This window comes from Stegostoma tigrinum, chromosome 19 (assembly GCF_030684315.1).
Source record: "Stegostoma tigrinum isolate sSteTig4 chromosome 19, sSteTig4.hap1, whole genome shotgun sequence".
In the NCBI taxonomy this organism is placed as follows: Eukaryota; Metazoa; Chordata; class Chondrichthyes; order Orectolobiformes; family Stegostomatidae; genus Stegostoma; species Stegostoma tigrinum.
The window spans coordinates 38974444-38994417 of record NC_081372.1 but is presented as its reverse complement, the minus strand read 5'-3'; the positions used below and the strand labels follow the sequence as shown (position 1 = coordinate 38994417).

At 42.1% G+C, this 19974-nt stretch overlaps 2 protein-coding genes across 7 annotated transcripts in view; one reads left to right on the top strand and one right to left on the bottom strand.

The window, feature by feature from the left end:
• The window catches only part of slc9a8 (solute carrier family 9 member 8), a 72991-nt gene extending 70172 nt beyond the window's left edge, over positions 1 to 2819 (bottom strand). For all 4 annotated transcript variants that reach the window (XM_048550221.2, XM_048550222.2, XM_048550223.2 and 1 more), the window contains exon 1: positions 2494 to 2819. In XM_048550221.2, coding sequence (XP_048406178.1) covers positions 2494 to 2732 — 239 coding nt within the window. In that variant the 5' untranslated portion in view covers positions 2733 to 2819. The remainder of the gene's footprint in view (positions 1 to 2493) is intronic.
• A 5698-nt stretch (positions 2820 to 8517) lies between these two features.
• Positions 8518 to 19974, top strand: part of LOC125461406 (beta-1,4-galactosyltransferase 5-like) — a 79639-nt gene continuing 68182 nt past the window's right edge. For 2 of the 3 annotated variants that reach the window (XM_059652821.1, XM_059652820.1), the window contains exon 1: positions 8518 to 8886. In XM_059652821.1, the coding sequence (XP_059508804.1) occupies positions 8784 to 8886 (103 nt within the window). In that variant the 5' untranslated portion in view covers positions 8518 to 8783. Of the gene's footprint in view, positions 8887 to 10786; positions 10842 to 19974 lie in introns of those variants that run through there. The other variant, XM_059652822.1, reaches the window with a different exon arrangement.

Here is a 19974-nt window from a genome sequence, read left to right as displayed (position 1 = left end):
GCTGGAGTGACCACTTCAGAGTCATTATGGAGTCAAAGTCACATTTTCAAACATGTCGTTTAACCACAGTGCTGAATAGGACAGACTTCACACAGACATTAGTGATGTTGGAGACCACAGGAACAGGCTGGCATTTTCAACTGATGCAAGATGCAAATACTTCAGCCTTTTCTTTGCACTGATGCTCCTGGGCTCCACCATCATAGGAGATGTCTGTGTGGCCTCCTCCTGTTGACTGTTTAATTGTCCAGCACCATTCAAAACTCAAGGTGGCAGGACTGTAGAACTTTGATCTAATCTGGGTGTTGTGGGATGACTTGGCTGTCTCTACCGGTTGCTATTTGCATCTTCTGTCACGTAAGTAGCTTCTGTCAGCTGGTACAAAGATTAGTGAAAATCTGTCACACTGTTCCTCGTAAAAGACAGGAAGGTATTAAGAAATTGGAAGCAAAGGCTGATGTGGAATAAAAGGTGCTGATAAGTGGAATAAAAGGTACTGATCAGCTGTGATGTACTTAAATTCCAGGCAATTTCAAGTACCTGAACAGTTTGTTTTCTTCCTTATGTTGATCCTGCAAGAATTTATGATAGCTTTAGACTTGCAAGAGACAGGTTGGCTATTGTGAGGTTGGTAAGTAATTAGCTTGTGTTACTTTATGCAATGATTGAAGCATGTATGCAGTGTACTGTCATGAAAGTGAGTAGCAGATAATCACGTCAGCAAGTTCAAGAAGGGGTTACATAAACAGCTGTTGAAACATTAGATACAGAAGATTGACAAATAGTATGCGATCCCTAAGTTCCCAGATACTTCTAACAGACAGATGAACCCAATGATGTTTTCTAGTCTAGTTTGAATGAGTACACTACTTGTTAAGCTATTACACTACTTTTAATGGACTTATAAATTGATCATTAAAGAAAGAACTTGCATTTACACAGCTCCTGACATGGCCTCAGGCAGGGGTGGTGCAGGCATTCACCAAGTATGTTTACAACTGATAAAGTAATTCTGAAATATAGTCAATGCTGTAATGCAAGAACCATGACAGTCAACATAGAACTTTATTGTACATATGAACAACAATAAAATTAATTTCTATAATCCATTTTAAAGTGATTAAGAGATAAGAGTTAGCTTGACCCCAGATGAACTGATCCGTGGAATGGTAGGTTTAATGTACGATGAGCGGCTGAGGATCCTGGGATTGTATGCACTGGCATTTAGAAGGTTGAGGGGAGATCTAATAGAAACTTACAAGATAATGTATGGCTTAGAAAGGGTGAACGCTGGGAAGTTGTTTCTGTTAGGTGGGGAGATTAGGATCCGTGGGCACAGCCTGAGAATTAGAGGGGGCAAATTTATAACAGAAATTAGAAGACATTTCTTCAGCCAGAGAGTGGTGGGCCTATGGAATTCATTGCCATTGAGTGCAGTGGAGGCCAGGATGTTAAATGCCTTCAAGGCAAAGATCGATAAATTCTTGATCTCACAAGGAATCAAGGGCTACAGGGAGAGTGCAGGGAAGTGGAGTTGAAATGCCCATCAGCCATGATTTAAATGGCGGAGTGGACTCGATGGGCCAAATGGCCTTACTTCCACTCCTATGTCTTATGGTCTAGCTTCTTCATAAAGAATGTTTGGGAGTCATGATCATCCAACATCTGGGCAGGCAGAAACTTAGTTTTACATCTTTTCTGCAATATCAGGGCATCAATCCATCATGTAGGGCAATTTTCACAGTCTAAGAGTTTTTGCTCATTCACTGGAATAGGGCCTTAATGAAGAATCGACTGGCTCAGATGATAAAGTGCTAGCTAATCTCATGTTCCTTTCAAAACACAGAAAAATGGCTAGGTAACTGAAACTTGAAAAAAAATGTGTAGTTAATAAGCTGATCACTACCCAGAGTTCAGCCATAATTCCGGTGTAATTGAATGACGCACCATAACAGTTTTATGTAAACAATTGCACCCTCAATAAAATGCTTTGACAAAAAGAGAAGCCATTTGTAGATTTTGTCCAAATATGCCTCAAAGCAAATTCCAGAATCTTCCGTATTGAATCCAAAATTTCCATCCTGTTCAAGTATGACTTTTGGGATGATTTAAGTATTGCAGTACGCATGAGCGAGTGACTATGCTGGACAAGCCTTTGAAGTATTCACAGTTCTGCATTGTTATAGCGCACGAATCATCCATCACGTTACTAACACGTAGACAAGCACTTACATTTCAAAAGGGGCATCGACATATAAACTGCTGGAATCGGACACTATATGAACGGTCTAGGGATTGATTTAACTAAATAAACCTATTAGTGAATTCGTATGAAGCGAAGCCATCTTCGTTGCTAAACCAAAAAACTCTGGTTTCTTCAAAAGGTTATGACCAGTTCTTAAAACCAAAACAAAAGCTGCAGGTCTAAGCGTCTAGCAGCATTCTCTGGCGGCAGCTACTTTAATTCGCTTAATTTCACCCATTCGGCCTCACCTGTCTTGATCTCCTTTCGATGCTTCCTTTCCGTTTTCCGCAGATGTGTCACTGTGACCAGCCACCTGGGATGGTGCACCATCTTGCTGCTGGCTGGCCCTGTGCTCGAGGAGAGCCTGTGTCTCATGAGCATCTGGCGCCTGCCAGGCCTCAGAAAGCTCGCACCTGATGCAACATCCCGTCAACAACAAGGCAACCACCACCAGGTCAGCAACACAACTCCCCGTTACAGCCACCATTCCCCTCTGAAACCACAAACTGCACCTATCGAGGGACCTGAATCAACCTAAGCACAATCTCACAGTGCCCGCCCCCAACAACTTCCCCATCTGGCGTACCATTTCCGGCCTGTGCGGCCTGCCGGGAAATTGTAGTCCGCTTGTCGGGACACAAAACTACAAGTCCCAGTGTGCTCCGGGACACCACGATGTGACTCACCTGTGGAACGTCCAGTTTCTGAATGCTCCATTCCATTCAGTGTAGGAGACTGATCACACGTCAGCATGTAAGGCACTCCGAAAATACAGACTTTCCACATTGCCTAAGAAATACAGTCACGGATTTTCGTCTTGCATTCACCACGGTGAACTAGACCTGCCATCATTGTGTGAAACTCATAAACTCAGGCAATTTTCAGTTTGATGGCACCAAACTGATATGCTGCCATGGGATCTCAACTAAGCTCATCTCTCACTTGACATTTTGCTGTATTCAGTGGGAAACAGTTCCTTGAGAGAATAACAACTCATTATCCCTTGCAACTTTGCAATGTAGATGATAGGTTTTTGATATATGAATACACAACTGCATGTAAGAATTTTGATAACTGCAATCACATGAATTCCCTTCACTTAACATGTGACTTGACAAATCACCTGGGGCTTTTCACCACGATCTACCACAAAGCAACTTTATTTTCTCAATATATCCATTGGGATTTGTATGGTTTCATGCACTAGCAGATTGGCCTCATTGGCAAATTCGTAAATAGGGACTGAGTCATGTGTTTGTTGTGATAAGGTAATGCTGAAATTGAGCATTTTAAAGCTTTATTCTAGAATAATTACTCTGATCAGATAATTTGTTGTTATATATCATGTAAACTTATGAAGGCTCAAAGGCTGTCACCTTTGGTCCTTAAAAGTGCCCTTAAAAGTCTATCTCAGTAAAGAATCTCTAATATTTGAGTACCAGATAAATCCAACTGCTATGTGCTGCTACTATGCATTGCAGTAAAAATATTGTCCACTACTGACAGGATGTTGCATCTAGCCATTCTGTTTATCACAAATAAGTAACATACTAATGAGCTTGAAATAACCCCTTCAAGGTTCTAACCAAACACTTCTGGTCTGGATAACAAAGTGTGGAGCTGGATAAACACAGCAGGCCAAGCAGCATCTTAGGAGCACAAAAGCTAACGTTTCGGGCCATTTCTTAACTAAAATCTTACTTTTTAAAACTGTTCTTAACATCTCCTTTTATCAGGAGGAACTGTGTACTTATACAATAAACATCTAATATGTTCCTGCTACTAATGTGACGCAGAAGTAGTGTTAGATATTTTTTGATGAGTAATGAAAATGCCTTTTAAAGATTAAAATTAAATAAGGAATTGTGAATGCTTAAGATGTGAAATAAAACCAGACAATGCTGGAGAAAATTAGCAGGTCTGGCAACATTTGTGGAGAGAAAGCAGAATTAACATTTCAAGTCCAGTGACCCGTCCTCAGTTCTATTTTGTTTTTGTCTTTTAGTCTTCAAAAAATACAGAACATTTCCTTCAACAGCAGGAGGGCTACATCAATATCGGAGTTGTGAATGGAATGGAAACGTGTGCAATCATCAGGGAACATTTCCACTAGTGATCTAATGAAAGATGGATGGTCACTGATGAAGCAGCTGAAGATAGTTGGGCCAATGTCTCTAGGACATTACCTTGAGGAACTCCTGCAACACTATTCTGGGCTGAGCTAATTGGCATCTAATGATCACAGCCATCTTCTTCTGTGCTATGTATGGGTGGAGGATTCTTCCCTGATTTGGACTGACTTCAATTTTAATTGCAAATTTTTGATGCAACAATCATACTCTGTCGTGATATCAAAGGCAGTCATACTCACTTCACCTCTGATATTCCACTCTGTTTCAATAATGATGTTAGGAGCAGAGTGGTCCTGACAGAACTCAAACTGCATTGGTGAGCAGGTTATTGGTGAGTAAATGCTGCTTAATAGAAGTAGATTGACTTCTGTGATGGTAGGAACCTTAAGTGCGACTGCAGTGGACCATGGCAGGTGGCTTAAGATGGTTGCAAACATTTCAGCATTGTATTTTTCAGATATTCTGGGCTTCCCTGACACTAGGGACAGGGATGTGAATGGAAACCACTTACTATATTTGTTGGTTATTTAAATTTCTTACACAACTCCTGAACGGGTGTGGTTATACAAACAACTTTGATCTGACCTTTTTTTGCGGTATTGATTATCTCTGCCTCAGTTTTAAGTATGCCTATGCCCCTTCTGCCATGTAAATTTGAGCAACGACTGGTTGCCTTCCTTGATGATAATGGTACGTTGAGGGTATGCTGTGTGTACAATTGTGGTGGTTATTGAATTCAGGAACATGCATTACATTTGGGGCGGCATGGTAGCACAGTAGTTAGCATGGCTGCCTCACAGCACCAGGAACCTGAGTTTGATTCCATGCTTGAGTGACTGTCTGTGTGGAGTTTTCACATTCTCTCTGTGTCTGTGTGGGTTTCCTCTGGGTGCTCTGGTTTCCTTCCACAGTCCAAAGATATGCAGGTTAGGTGGAGTGATCATGTTAAAGTATCCATAGTGTGCAGGGATGTACAGGACACATTGATTAGCCATGGGAAATGTAGAGTTCTAGGGTTGGTGTTTGTGTAAGGGTGGGATGCTTAGTGTGGACTTGATGGACCGATTGGTCTCTGTCCACACTGTAGGGATTCTGTGATGATTCTATAATACCACATTTAATTGCTACTTTGTGGAAGCAGGTCATTTGGCCCATTGAGTCCACACTGACACAATTTCATTGCTGTTTGCGAAGTGAGTTGTGAGACCATTCAGGGGCCTGTTGAGAGTCAGCATCATTGCATGTGCCTGGAGTTAGATATGGGTCAGACCTGCTTCTGAAGCAGCACTGCCAGAAATGAAGTTTTAGGTTTGGATGTTTTAATCCTCTGCCACAGGTGGGCCTTTGTGGTCATGCACTTCTAACCGATCTTTAACTAAGCCACAGGAATCTGCAGATTTACATATTTGGCTAGATGTTTAGTTCTTTTAAATGTGCGAATGTTTAGATAGTGAGCTATTTCTGAATTTTTAAAGTTTGTTAGGGAAGAATTATATATTTGTCAGCCCTGTAATGAAGCATGGAATGATTTTCTGTCCAAATCATCTTGTGGCTAGGATTTTGACACGTATGTATTTTATTATTAAGCAGTAATGACAGCGTGATTCGATATGATCTTGCAGCTTCAGTCTTATTGTATTCTAAATGTCAAATGTCTTACTGCATTCTTTTTTCACTAATGGATATTCTATTCATAAGTACACTATAGACCACTTCAAAATTAACAGCAGATAAAGTGCAAAACAGATTACTTTCTTTCTCTAGCACAGCCACCCCAAGTGCAGCATGTGGAGGTAGTGAGATTTCAATGTGAAAGAGGGATCTGAGAGGGGAATCCCTTCTAATCGCCAGCCAATTTATGCCTTGAAGTTTGTTTGAAAGTTCTGGCCACAAGTTCCGGCATTTTTGCTGAATAACTTTTCTCAGGGAATTTTCCAACAGAACTAACTTTCTCCCTTTCCTGCAGGCCTTTGAGGATGTCACATGCAGACCACAGCCAGATAGGCTTGTGGTCAAAAATATTTTTTGCACAAACTTTTCCATAAAGAACAGGTGATACTGCACAATCCCATTAACTGAAGCATTCTGCTGCAACATGCCTATATCCATTATTCGCAACACTAAGATAAAACAACATATGGTGATGCTTAGTGCTCTTGTTACAAGGGTCTAACACAGTATAACAGTTTATGATGATGTTACGGACCTATGTTCTTTCTTCAGGCTCCTGATTATACAGCATTCTTTGCGTACTTATGGAAAAAGAAACATAAACATGTCTCATCTAGCTCCAAATACAGACTTTGAATCAAAAATTGATCTTCATGGCCTCCATAGTAATGATTTCCACGGTCGTCAGCTCTTGGAGATTCTCTTTGACATCAACGCCAAACAGATAAAGCGTAAGGAGATTCTGCAAGCTTCTCTGGAATTGGAGATGTTTCCTTTTTTTTCCTCTCTTGCTTTCTGGATACCTTTAAGGATTTTGGTGACTGCTTGATGGATTGGCATCAATTTACTGGGGGCTGAAAGAGGGTCTCCAGCCTTTGTAATCTGTTGTAAGTTCATTGATGGTTTCTGAGTTAACTGTTTCAAGTTTAGTTTCCAAACCAACCCTCCTCCCCACTACCGACCTTCTGACTTTTCTGTAGATGACTGTCAGCCAATAAAATGCAGTGGGCCTCGAGGGAAAAGTCAAGCTTGACAGTGGCAGATCTGTTAGTTAATACTCAGGCACAAACAGGACGGTTCACAGTATAACTATTGTGTCCATCTCCAATCAGAGCTTAAGTGCAGTATTTCTCAAACCTGCAGAAACAGCAGTCAGTTATGATTGTGACAAAGTATCCCAAGGTTAAAACACATTGTGTGATAGACTTAACACAATATAACTAAATGAAGGCAATCTTTTGACCCATTAAAGCTATGTGTTGCTTAACCAGTTCAAATGTCTGTGACAGTCCCACTCCTTAGGTAGGTCCCTGTATGCCTGCAGTTTCCATTTCAACATTGTTGCACTAAGAAAGCTGTCTTGAGTTACGCTTGTGGGTTGTTCTGCCCAGGAGATATGCGGGGTGTCACAGCAACAGGGATGTCTGGCATTTCCTCCTTCGGTGAGGTCTAACCAGTCTGGTTTTTCCTCCAGCTTCCTGGAGATGGGTACACTTGGGTATCTCGCTGCACTTGTTGCTTTATGATTGGAGTACACTGGGCCTTTGATATATTTAACTTTTCAGAATGAGGTTCTTCCCTTGCATCTTCTCAATTTGCTGTCTTTCCCCTTCTCCCTCCGTGTTGCCTTTCCTGTCCTTATTTTAGTGTATTGGCATTGGCACGGAACCAAAATTCATTTTGAGAATGAAGGAGAGATCAATGTGATAGGCATGAGGAGTATCCTTCTGCACTTTCTGATGTTTTCAACTGTGGTTTTTGGAGACCAGCCAAGTATAGATATATTTGCAACTTTAAAAAAATTAAGAACGGACCAAGTGAAACAACAGGGGGCATACTTGAGGAAGACTTACCGACTGGGTGGCGACCTAAAAAAGCTCTTCCTGCCAAACAATTCCTACGTTACCCCATTGTAGTTTGACGCGTGGGAAGTTTCCGCCACGTTTGGGGAACAGTCTGAGTCACTCTTTGAGGGAAGGGAGGGGAACGCGTCATTATGGATGGTCCTGCCGCAGGTTGCCCGAAAGACCCCACCCGCGCTTGGATGGGGGGGGTGGTGGAGGATGCTTTTGCTGGGAACGTTGCAAAACGAAATCCTTGGAAAACCCACTGACATCAGGGATAACGACCTACTTTGTTGAAGTACGCCCTGTGAAATCTAACACGACCGAAAACAAAAATTTGAAATGTGCATGTTATTAAAAAAAATGCTGGCGTTGCAGTTTCGTTCTTGGCAATGAATGAGGGAGGGCGACGGTGAGCTTTTAACCTTGAACGGACACACTATGTCAAAACAGAGGCTGCAATTTCACCGCGGGAGATAGAGATTAAAACAATATCGATTTTTGTCTATATATATATATATATATGTGTTTAAAACCAGCTGCATTGTTTCCGAACAGGAAACGCGTTCCTGTATAAAAGTAAAAAAAGTCTTCCTTTTCCTTTCACCAGCGAAAGGGCGGTCCCGGTTCCCCCAGCCGGAAGTTGCCAAAAAAATAAGCTAGTACAAGATCTGCATTCCCTTCGGTTTAAAGGCGGATTCCTTCTTATTCATGAGCGCGGAGCGCAGCTTCCTTTTTTAATGCCGCTATTCCATCGCGGATACGCTCTCTCGAAGAAAATCCTGTGGTCGTTCTCGCCCCCGACCTTTTCACAATAAGAGGGTGTCTGTTTTCTTTATCTTAATTAACGGGGACGTCTGCAGTTCTAATACATTTATCTTAAAGCGTAATATGAGAATTTTACGCATCCCGAACCGCTCAGTGTTTGCTTTGTTATTTCTCTTTTCCTTATCATCTTCATTCCTGTACTTCATCTATGTAGCGCCTGGATTGGGTAAGTGTCCGTTTTGGGTTTTTTTTCTCTCTGTCGCTGTCTGATGGGTTTGTACTTTGGGGGCTCCGAGTTGATGGCTTTACTGGAAGACAGTAGGAGAGAGCTGCTGGGCTCGCCGCTTTGCTGTTACATTTTCAGCTGACTGTCACAGTCTTAGGCCCAGCGGGTGGGAGCTGGATCTGATTTGTGATAGAGAAAGAAAGCATCGCCTCTTGGTGGCTTTACCGAAAATGGGCGTGCTACCCCCTGAAGTGGACAATGTGTTCAAAAAGAAAGCTTTATCCATTGGTAAACTAGGCGGAAGTGCCTCTTAGGTTGGTCGCGGAATCGAAAGGACGCCCGAAGAGAACACCGTTTCATGTGTTGCCACTACATGGGCTTCAGAAATAAATACAGTTCCATTTAAAACATGTTTCTTTAATTGTCCCTACAATTCCATTCCCAGCCCCTACCACTGCATCTGGGCATTATATAGTCGTGGATACATTTTTACATATTTTGTCTAGTTTCAACAAACGTTGTAACCAAGCAATCTTGGTTTACGCAAGTTCTTGTGACTGGAAACAGATGAATCACATTGTTGAATTTCCCAACTCTCAGACGACTGAAGCCTTTAAAATGTTGCTTTCAGTTGGTGCTGTAGTGGTGCAGAGCCATTCGCAAACCCTTAAAGTGCTGCATAAAACGGGCTAACCCATTTGTCTGTCAGGTGAGCAAAGAAATTTCCAGATAGTAATTTCCTTCAGTAAACTGTTGCCCCATTCTACAGTTCTCACGTGTTTTCTGGCATAGTAGCGCGGTCAGTCACAACATGGATGATTGTAAAAACCATTACAGAATGTACTCGGAGAAAGACCTTTTCAACCTGACAAAATCTGAATGTTTTAGTTATACAAGCCTGTAATGAAAGTCAGAACAACCTTGATTTAATGAGACGAAATGAGCCTTCGTGATATTTTTTCCCCAATGAAAGTCCATGAATGCAAACTGTATTGATAGGTTTATAAATCTGTAGTTGTGGGAATAAGAACAGCCTATTTTTTTTCCAGCTCTGAGTTCATTTTGTAAGCGTGTGTTTTAGCAATGAAGAAGCGATTGATCCAAATATTGTTAATTAATCAAGGAGTTTTGTTTATTTTTTATTGTATCCTGTGTTTAATGTGAATTTCTTTGAACTAAGTAAACAAAATAAAATAATATATTTCACTCATTGCAGCAAGACCTGATAATAGTTGTAGAGTGTGACTAAGATTCTGGCATTGAGGAAGAAATGACTTTTTGTTAGAGTTTTAAATTCTTTGTCAAGGCCATATTTCCCGTTCTTGACCTTTTACGATTCCCTTAGAGAAACTGCCACTCTGTAATATTTTTTCCACTTTGTTTGATCTTTGTTAGATAGTCAGTTTGAGATTTTGATCTCCAAGGTTTTGTCCATAATGTTTTTGTCTTGTCAGTATTGGAATTTGAGCATTTTCATAGGGTTTGAATTAGAATGCAATTGGCTAATGAAACAAACATTGTTTCATCTTTTTAAAAGAGAAGTGCAGTGTTTTGAGAGAACACACAAAAATACAAAATTGTGGGATTAGAGTGATAGCTCCAGTAGAAGTTCACAGAGGAGGCTCTTTGCTAAATGTTGAAAATAAGTTTGCTACAAAGGTGAAATGACAACACTTAGTGATTGGTTGTCTGGTTTAAAATGTTTCGTGAATTATGTTTTCAAGCTTGCTGCAATAGAACTTATGCTGAGAAATGTTTTCAACACTCATTCTTAGTATTTTATTCCCTTCTTTGCTGAACATAGTGTGTTTTACTTTGATAGTAGGAACTGCCGATGCTGCAGAATCTGAGATAACACAGTGTGAAGCTGGATAAAGGGTCAGGACCCAAAACGTCAAACTTTCCTGATCCTCTGATGCTGCTTGGCCTGCTGTGTTCATCCAGCTTCACACCAGGTTTGATTATGACTCTGTTCTACTAGCACCAGCAGCCCAGGAGCTTTTTCAGCTGAGTGGTTTGCATGTGTAACCCTTCTGAGCAGAATGTTTAACGTTGATAATCAATTTTTGGCTTTGCCATTGCCTAATATTCATAATATTTCCTCAACTGAATTTGGATCACTTTTTATTTGTTAACCTCCCCCTTGTGTCTGACAGAGAATCAAGCAAGATAATACGTTTCCATTGCTCTTGCCGATGACCCACTTAATTCTCCAAATCTAGGTATATTAAATGATGGAAAAAAATATGAATTAAATCCTAATTATGGAAGTTTGCAGATCTAGAATCAATTTAAGTTTTTCCTTGTCATTAAAAAAGAAGTTGCTGATATTTTTCAGCCATATTCTGATGCTGACTAGCAGAAGGCAGTGTCCTACTGTTTCGAATTTTACTGGGAAAGGAAGTTTTGCAGTTTTAAATCTGTCCATCAAGTTCCTACTTTTTTGAGACAAAACATTGATACAAAGCCAGCTTTATAGTGTTGTTCTGTCTTAATCTTGTTAACTGTGTCAATTCTAACTTCCACCTCTAATCTGTTATGCCACAATTAAAGAAAAGTGCTTGCAGTGTGCTGTCTGTTGAAGAAAATTTATTGAATGTCCGAATAGAGGTTTGTACATTTTTCAAAGATCTTTAATGCATAAGATGTAGACACATGTTAGCAGTGTGATTTATGTTTAGAAAGATATGTTTGAAAAGTCTCTATTGAGCAGTGGAGGGTCTCGTGGTACAATGGTAGTCTTACCTACCCATGGATTGGGAAGCCCAGGTTCAAGTTTTACCTGCTCCAGAGGTATGCAATAACATCTTAGAACAGGTTGATTTAGAAAAGTATCGGAACAATGGATGAAACTTGATGGTATTCATTTCACTTTGTCAATGTGAATCAGTATTCTATTTCGGGCTGACTGTTATTAAATATTTGTCAACGTTTGCTTAATTAACTGATTATGCAAACGTTCCATGAAACAAAATGCAAATACAGATGCGAATTCCAGGCACCCCCTTAAACACTGACTCTTCAGATAGCCTGTATGTCAGTACAAGAATGTTTTGAAATGGTACATACAATGGTGAAGTGATGCCAGTTTGTTAGGAGTTAAAAAGCACATGTAGAAAGTATTCCATTGTTGTTTATATCAATGAGGAACATTCGATATGCTTACAGTGAAAAGCGTACATAGTGCTGATACTAATGCTTAAAGTTCAGAGATAAAATAAGTCTTACTAAAATTTTAAGTTTTCCAGTTACTGAATGACTATATATGTGTTAATTGATAAGACATTTTGATCTTGCATGCACAGAACTCCGTTCCATGAGATTAATTGGTAGATGTGACATTACAATTTGTTTCTCCATTTTATCTCAGACCTTCTTGTAAACTATTGTATATCTGCAAAAATAGTTTGTGTTTAAAAAAAAACTGTGTGAAAAGAAAACATGTTTCAACTGGTGTACAGGTGCGTTTTTCCCATAAATATTGATATGGAACATACCGTGATACAAAAAAAGTGTATTTTTGAGTTATTATAATGTCAATATTTTGCCTAGTATTGCAAAGCATTTCATCAGATCCTTGGATTGAAACATTAAATGCTGACTATCAGTTCTGGGACCCAGACTGCACATAATTTCTTTACCTGCACTTGTCCTTTTTGTCTCTGATTTATCTTTTTTTTTCTTGCAAGATAAATGCTGCTAACTAAATTAGCACTGAATTTGGTAGATTGTGTTAGTAATGAAACTAAGCATATGCAAGCCTACCTCACTTGAACGTTGCTGTGACAGGAGATCTATCTGTTGGTGTGAGTTGGTACTTAACCTCGGTGCGATGTTTTCTGAACTAAGGTTTTTCATTGTATGTGGAACAAATTGAAGCTTGATTGAAGACCTAGCATTGTTTTACAAAAAATGATTTTTTTAAGAAAAGGAATTTTTGATGAGAAGTGGAGTATGTCTTTGGTCATTAAGCTTTATAGTAAAATTCCACACTTTTACATTTGTTTCTACTGCCTGCCTCATCTAAAATTAGAAATGAATGATATTGAAATACTGTGACTCTTTGGATTTATTTGGAAAATTTATAAAAATAGTATGGTTTTTTTCAGAATTTCAGTGCAGAACACCAGACGTATGTAGGGGAAGAAAGTATGTATTGAAATATCAGAAGGTTGTAAGATTTTCAAGTCTGTTCCAAGCACTGAAGACTTCATTGCTCAGTTTGCATCCATTTGCAGTGTTGTAACCTCCTTTTGTGGGATAAAAATGCTGAAAGTACTCTTGACAATTTAGGGAAAAGAAAACCTGGAAAATGCCTCTCGCTGCTTTCGCTGTCCTCCATGTCACACCCTGCTCAGCCACAGCCATTAAAGTGAGTTTTCAGAATGCCATTGATATTCATGTGCAAAGCCATTTCTATGTGAGTCATTACCACGCATCAACATTTATTACCCAGAGGTGGCAACTTATTCAGTGTAATGAAGACATCCTGATGTCTGTATGAGTTCTGTGCTCGCTTAACGTATAAACATGACTCTGGCATTTCAGCTCAATCATCAACATCTATTCATTATTAGTTACAAAGTCTTAGAGCTGTCTTAAGTCTTAGGTCTTACAGACCCTTCAGTCCAACTTGCCCATGCTGGCCGGATATCCTAGATAAAACTATTGTCTGATTTGCCAACTTTTGGCCCATATCTGTCTAAACCCTTCCTGATCGTATACCTATCCAGATGCCTCTTTAAATATTGCAATTGTACCAACCTACACCAGCTAATTCCATGCATGCACTGCCCTTTGTGTGAAAAAGTTCCCGCTTATGTCCCTTATAAATCTTTCCCCTCTCACCTTAAACTTGCATCCTCTAGTTTTGGACTCCGCTACCCCGGTGGGGGGCGGGGGGACTTCAGTTTTTCACCCTCTCCGTGCCCCTCGTGACCTTTATGAACCTCTCTGTAAAGTCACCTCTCTGCCTCCAATGTTCCAGGGAAAATATTCAACCTTATTCAACATCTCCCTATAACTCAAAACATCCAACCCTGGTAACATTGCCATAAATCTTTTTTAAACCCTTTTCAGGTTTCACAACATCCTTCCTACGGCAGGGAGACCAGAATTGGCCTGTTGCAGAAGTGGCTTAGCCAATGTCTTTACAGCTGCATTCTTTTTATATGAAACATCTGCTTCTCATGCTCCAACCAGGAGAAACTTTCTGTCGGTCACAGAACATTGTTTTATTCCATCTTTTTGCACAACTAACTGGCTTTCATAGAACTAGATTAAAATGAAGGATGCAAAGTACAAGGATTTCTTGAGTGAGAGGGGATTACAGGGGATCCTGTGAAAATGATATAATGCAACATTAACCATAGAAAACACAGGTATACAGTTGTAAGAAGATCCAAGGTTACAGGGTGAAGACAGGAGAATGAAGTTGAGAAACGCATAGGCTACAGTTGAATGATGGGTCAGACTTGATGGGGCTAAATGATTTAATCCTTCTCCCATATCTTATGGTTAAAAAGATGCAGACTGTCTGGTATAGATAGGAATAGTAACACTTTTTCAGTTTAAAGTCCTTTGTGTTCTTGATGTGTTTAGATTTTAAACCTGAGGCCAGTTGTTTGATTGATGACTGTTTGATTGTATGCAGCAGTGGTGAAGTTTGTGGATCTTGAGTTCCTGACCAATTACTTGTGCTGTTTCATCAGGCACCAGTTTGGGAGAAACTGGAAAAGAGAAGCTTTCAACTTTTTGTCAATCGTATTACTTTTTTGATCTACTTGTTCCAAACCATGAGTCCAGCTTGAGGACCTGGATGTCATGAGAAGGTGTGCGAAGACCTTCTGCATGGCCAATGACTCTTTCTGCATATGAAGATATGTTTGTACAGCACATTGATACTCTAGCTGCTTATACTTTATCCAACCACTCCTGTCACTCATTTGCAATCTCTGTCCCTCAGGTCTCGTTCCATACCTATCCTCGCACGCACATTTCAAACTTCAGCCAGCTATTGAACCATAATAGCTATGTCACAGAAGCACATTGGGGCACACTAACTAACACAGATGCCCCTCTTTTTTTTGGAGATATGGTAGGAACTGCCAGTGTTGGAGTCTGAGATAACAAGGTGTTGAGCAGGATGAACATCTTTATTTCCCTCCATCCAAACATCAATGAATACTGCTCACATCTGGACATCGAACAGCATTCCTGCCACCTCCACTTCTGCACTTACTACTTTAATCAAACTGTCTGGCCTGCTGTGTTCATCCAGCTCTACACCTTGTTATCCCCCTCTTTTGGACCTTCTCTTTACGTTTTTACTGAATGGAAAAGGTCAGTGCTCACAACTGCTTCCATATTGCAGAAAATAATTGTCCACCTCATTCAATATGAAGAAATGTGAGACCGCATCAGGAGCCACTCCATTTAGGTGGGCTTATATTCCCCTACCACTATGTCCACTCCACACCTCCCTCCCAACCCCACCACACCCGGCACTTTCCCCTGCAACTGCAGGAAGTGCTACACCTGCCCCCACACCACCTCTCACCCCCATCCCAGGCCCCAAGATGACTTTCCACATCAAGCAGATGTTCACCTGCACATCTGCCAATGTGGTATACTGCATCAGCTGTACACGGTGTGGCCTCCTCTACATTGGGGAAACCAAGCGGAGGCTTGGGGACCGCTTTGCAGAACACCTCCGCTTGGTTCGCAGTAAACAACTGCACCTCCCAGTCGCGAACCATTTCAACTCCCCCCTCCCATTCCTTTGACCACATGCCCATCCTGGGCCTCCTGCAGTGCCATAATGATGCCACCTGTAGGTTGCCGGAACAGCAACTCATATTCCGCTTGGGAACCCTGCAGCCCAATGGTATCAATGTGGATTTCACCAGCTTCAAAATCCTCCTCCCCCCCACCCACCACTGCATCCCAAAACCAGCCCAGCTCGTCCCACCTGCCTAACCTGTTCTTCCTCTCACCTATCCCCTCCCCCCCCACCTCAAGCCGCTCCTCCATTTCCTACCTACCCACCTCATCCCGCCCCCTTGACCTCCCCTCTCTACCTCCCCACCCATACTCTCCTCTCCACCTATCTTCTCCTATCCATCTTCAGTCTGCCTCCCCCTCTCTCCCTGTTTATTTAAGAATCCTCTCCCCATTTTCTGATGAAGAGTCAAGGCCTGAAACATCAGCTTTTGTGCTCCTGAGATGCTGCTTGGCCTGCAGTGTTCGTCCAGCTCCACGCTTTGTTATCTCGGATTCTCCAGCATCTGCAGTTCCCATTATCTCTGATCACCATCCCCTGGGTGTGTTTAACATGTGGGGAATCGGGCGTTTGGGCAGCATCCAATGGAAGACAAGATTCAGGAAACTGTTAGGATGTGCTTGACCATAGTCTGGCGCACGTTCCTTTTCAACATGCTTGGATTTACTTGGCACAGAACCTGGACATTCAGCTATGCCAATGACATAACATGATTGATACAGTCATCAATGCCAGAAGAAGCAAGAAATATATGAATACATGACCTGTACCTGCTGAAATGTTGCTTTATGGAGTTATCTCCAATATAATCTAGAAGAGAGTTCTTTTGGTGTTCCATATCAGTCTTTTCTCATCTTGTCATCAACTATAGCCTGAAAGAATGAGTGTGCACTGTAAACTTGCTGGAACATTATGGGAAATTACAATGTAGTGACCAGGCAAGGAGAAGTGAATCAGCATCCCTCTTTCCAATCTCCCCAGGTGGTCAAAGCAGAGATGCAGTCATGCTAAACTCAACACTAGTTCTGTTCCTGTGTCCCATAGATGCTGCCAGTTCTGCTGTGCTTCTGCAGTGTTGTTTGTTTGTTTGTTCCACTTATGATCCTCCTTTTTCAGTAACTTGCCATGTTCTGTGCTGCTATCTGGGAACAGGGAGCGGGCGCAGCTGAACACGTGGCTACGCAGCTGGTGTAGGAGGGAGGGTTTCAGATATGTTGATAATTGGGATGCCTTCTGGGGAAGGTGGGACCTGTACAAGAAGGACGGGTTGCATCTGAACTGGAAGGGGACCAATGTCCTGGGTGGAAGGTTTGCTCGAGTAGTTCGAGAGGGTTTAAACTAGTATGGCAGGGGGGTGGGAACCTGAGCTGTATACCAGAGGTGAGCGTTGATGCAGGTGAGGCAGTAGCAAGAGGTAGACCAGCTAGTGGGAAGGATTTTCCTGGGAAGGAACCAAGGGATCGGTTAAAGTGTGTTTGCTTTAATGCAAGGAGTATCAGGAATAAAAGTGATGAACTTAGAGCATGGATCAGTACCTGGTGCTATGATGTTGTGGCCATAACAGAGACATGGGTTTCTCATGGGCTGGAATGGTTGCTGGATATTCCAGGGTTTAGAACATTTAAAAAGAATAGGGAGGGGGCAAAAAGAGGAGGGGGTGTAGCACTACTAATCAGAGAGGGTATCACAGCTACAGAAGCTTCCATTGTCGAGGAAGATCTGCCTACTGAGTCAGTATGGGTGGAAATTAGGAACAGCAAGGGAGTAGTCACCTCGTTAGGGGTTTACTACAGGCCCCCCAATAGCAGCAGGGAGATTGTAGAAAGCATAGGTCGACAGATTTTGGAAAAGTGTGGACGCAGTAGGGTTGTTGTAATGGGTGACTTTAACTTTCCTAATATTGATTGGAACCTCCTTCGAGCAGAAGATTTGAATGGAGCTGTTTTTGTAAGGTGTGTTCAGGAGGGTTTCCTAACGCAGTACGTTGACAGGCCGACGAGGGGAGAGGCCATTCTAGACTTGGTGCTCGGAAACGAGCCGGGGCAGGTATCAGATCTTGTGGTGGGAGAGCATTTTGGTGATAGTGACCATAACACTCTCTCATTCTACATAGCTATGGAGAAGGAGAGGATTAGGCAGAATGGGAGGATATTTAATTGGGGAAGAGGAAACTATGATGCGATTAGACACGAGTTAGGAAGCATGGACTGGGAGCAGTTGTTCCATGGTAAGGGAACTATAGACATGTGGAGATGGTTTAAGGAACAGTTGTTGGGAGTGATGAGTAAATATGTCCCTCTGAGACAGGCAAGACGGGGTAAGATAAAGGAAACTTGGATGACGAGAGCGGTGGAGCTTCTAGTGAAAAGGAAGAAGGTAGCTTACATAAGGTGGAGGAAGCTAGGGTCAAGTTCAGCTAGAGAGGATTACATGCAGGCAAGGAAGGAGCTCAAAAATGGTCTGAGGAGAGCCAGGAGGGGGCACGAGAAAGGCTTGGCAGAAGGAATCCGGGAAAACACAAAGGCATTTTACACTTACGTGAGGAATAAGAGAATGGTCAAAGAAAGAGTAGGGCCGATCAGGGATAGCATAGGGAACTTGTGTGTGGAGCCTGAGGAGGTAGGGGAAGCCCTAAATGAGTTTTTTGCTTCTGTCTTTACGAAAGAAACGACCTGTGTAGTGAATGAAACCTTTGAAGAGCAGGTGTGCATGCTGGAATGGATAGAGATAGAGGAAGCTGATGTACTGAAAATTTTGTCAAACATTAAGATTGACAAGTCGCCAGGCCCGGATCAGATTTGTCCTCGGCTGCTTTGGGAAGCGAGAAATGCAATTGCTTCGCCACTTGCGAAGATCTTTGCATCCTCGCTCTCCACTGGAGTCGTACCTGAGGACTGGAGAGAGGCAAATGTAATTCCTCTCTTCAAGAAAGGAAATAGGGAAATCCCCGGCAATTATAGACCGGTAAGTCTCACGTCTGTCGTCTGCAAGGTGTTAGAAAGGATTCTGAGGGATAAGATTTATGACCATCTGGAAGAGCATGGCTTGATCAAATACAGTCAACACGGCTTTGTGAGGGGTAGGTCATGCCTTACAAATCTTATCGAGTTTTTTGAGGATGTGACTAGTAAGGTTGATGAGGGTCAAGCTGTGGATGTGGTGTATATGGACTTCAGTAAGGCATTTGATAAGGTTCCCCATGGAAGGCTCATTCAGAAGGTCAGGAGGAATGGGATACAGGGGAACTTAGCTGCTTGGATACAGAATTGGCTGGCCAACAGAAGACAGCGAGTGGTAGTAGAAGGAAAATATTCTGCCTGGAAGTCAGTGGTGAGTGGGGTTCCACAGGGCTCTGTCCTTGGGCCTCTACTGTTTGTAATTTTTATTAATGACTTGGACGAGGGAATTGAAGGATGGGTCAGCAAGTTTGCAGACGACACAAAGGTCGGAGGTGTCGTTGACAGTGTAGAGGGCTGTTGTAGGCTGCAGCGGGACATTGACAGGATGCAGAGATGGGCTGAGAGGTGGCAGATGGAGTTCAACCTGGATAAATGCGAGGTGATGCATTTTGGAAGGTCGAATTTGAAAGCTGAGTACAGGATTAAGGATAGGATTCTTGGCAGCGTGGAGGAACAGAGGGATCTTGGTGTGCAGATACATAGATCCCTTAAAATGGCCACCCAAGTGGACAGGGTTGTTAAGAAAGCATATGGTGTTTTGGCTTTCATTAACAGGGGGATTGAGTTTAAGAGTCGTGAGATCTTGTTGCAGCTCTATAAAACTTTGGTTAGACCGCACTTGGAATACTGCGTCCAGTTCTGGGCGCCCAATTATAGGAAAGATGTGGATGCTTTGGAGAGGGTTCAGAGGAGGTTTACCAGGATGCTGCCTGGACTGGAGGGCTTATCTTATGAAGAGAGGTTGACTGAGCTCGGTCTCTTTTCATTGGAGAAAAGGAGGAGGAGAGGGGACCTAATTGAGGTATACAAGATAATGAGAGGCATAGATAGAGTTGATAGCCAGAGACTCTTTCCCAGGGCAGAAATGGCTAGCACGAGGGGTCATAGTTTTAAGCTGGTTGGTGGAAAGTATAGAGGGGATGTCAGAGGCAGGTTCTTTACGCAGAGAGTTGTGAGAGCATGGAATGCGTTGCCAGCAGCAGTTGTGGAAGCAAGGTCATTGGGGTCATTTAAGAGACTGCTGGACATGCATATGGTCACAGAAATTTGAGGGTGCATCCATGAGGATCAATGGTCGGCACAACATTGTGGGCTGAAGGGCCTGTTCTGTGCTGTACTGTTCTATGT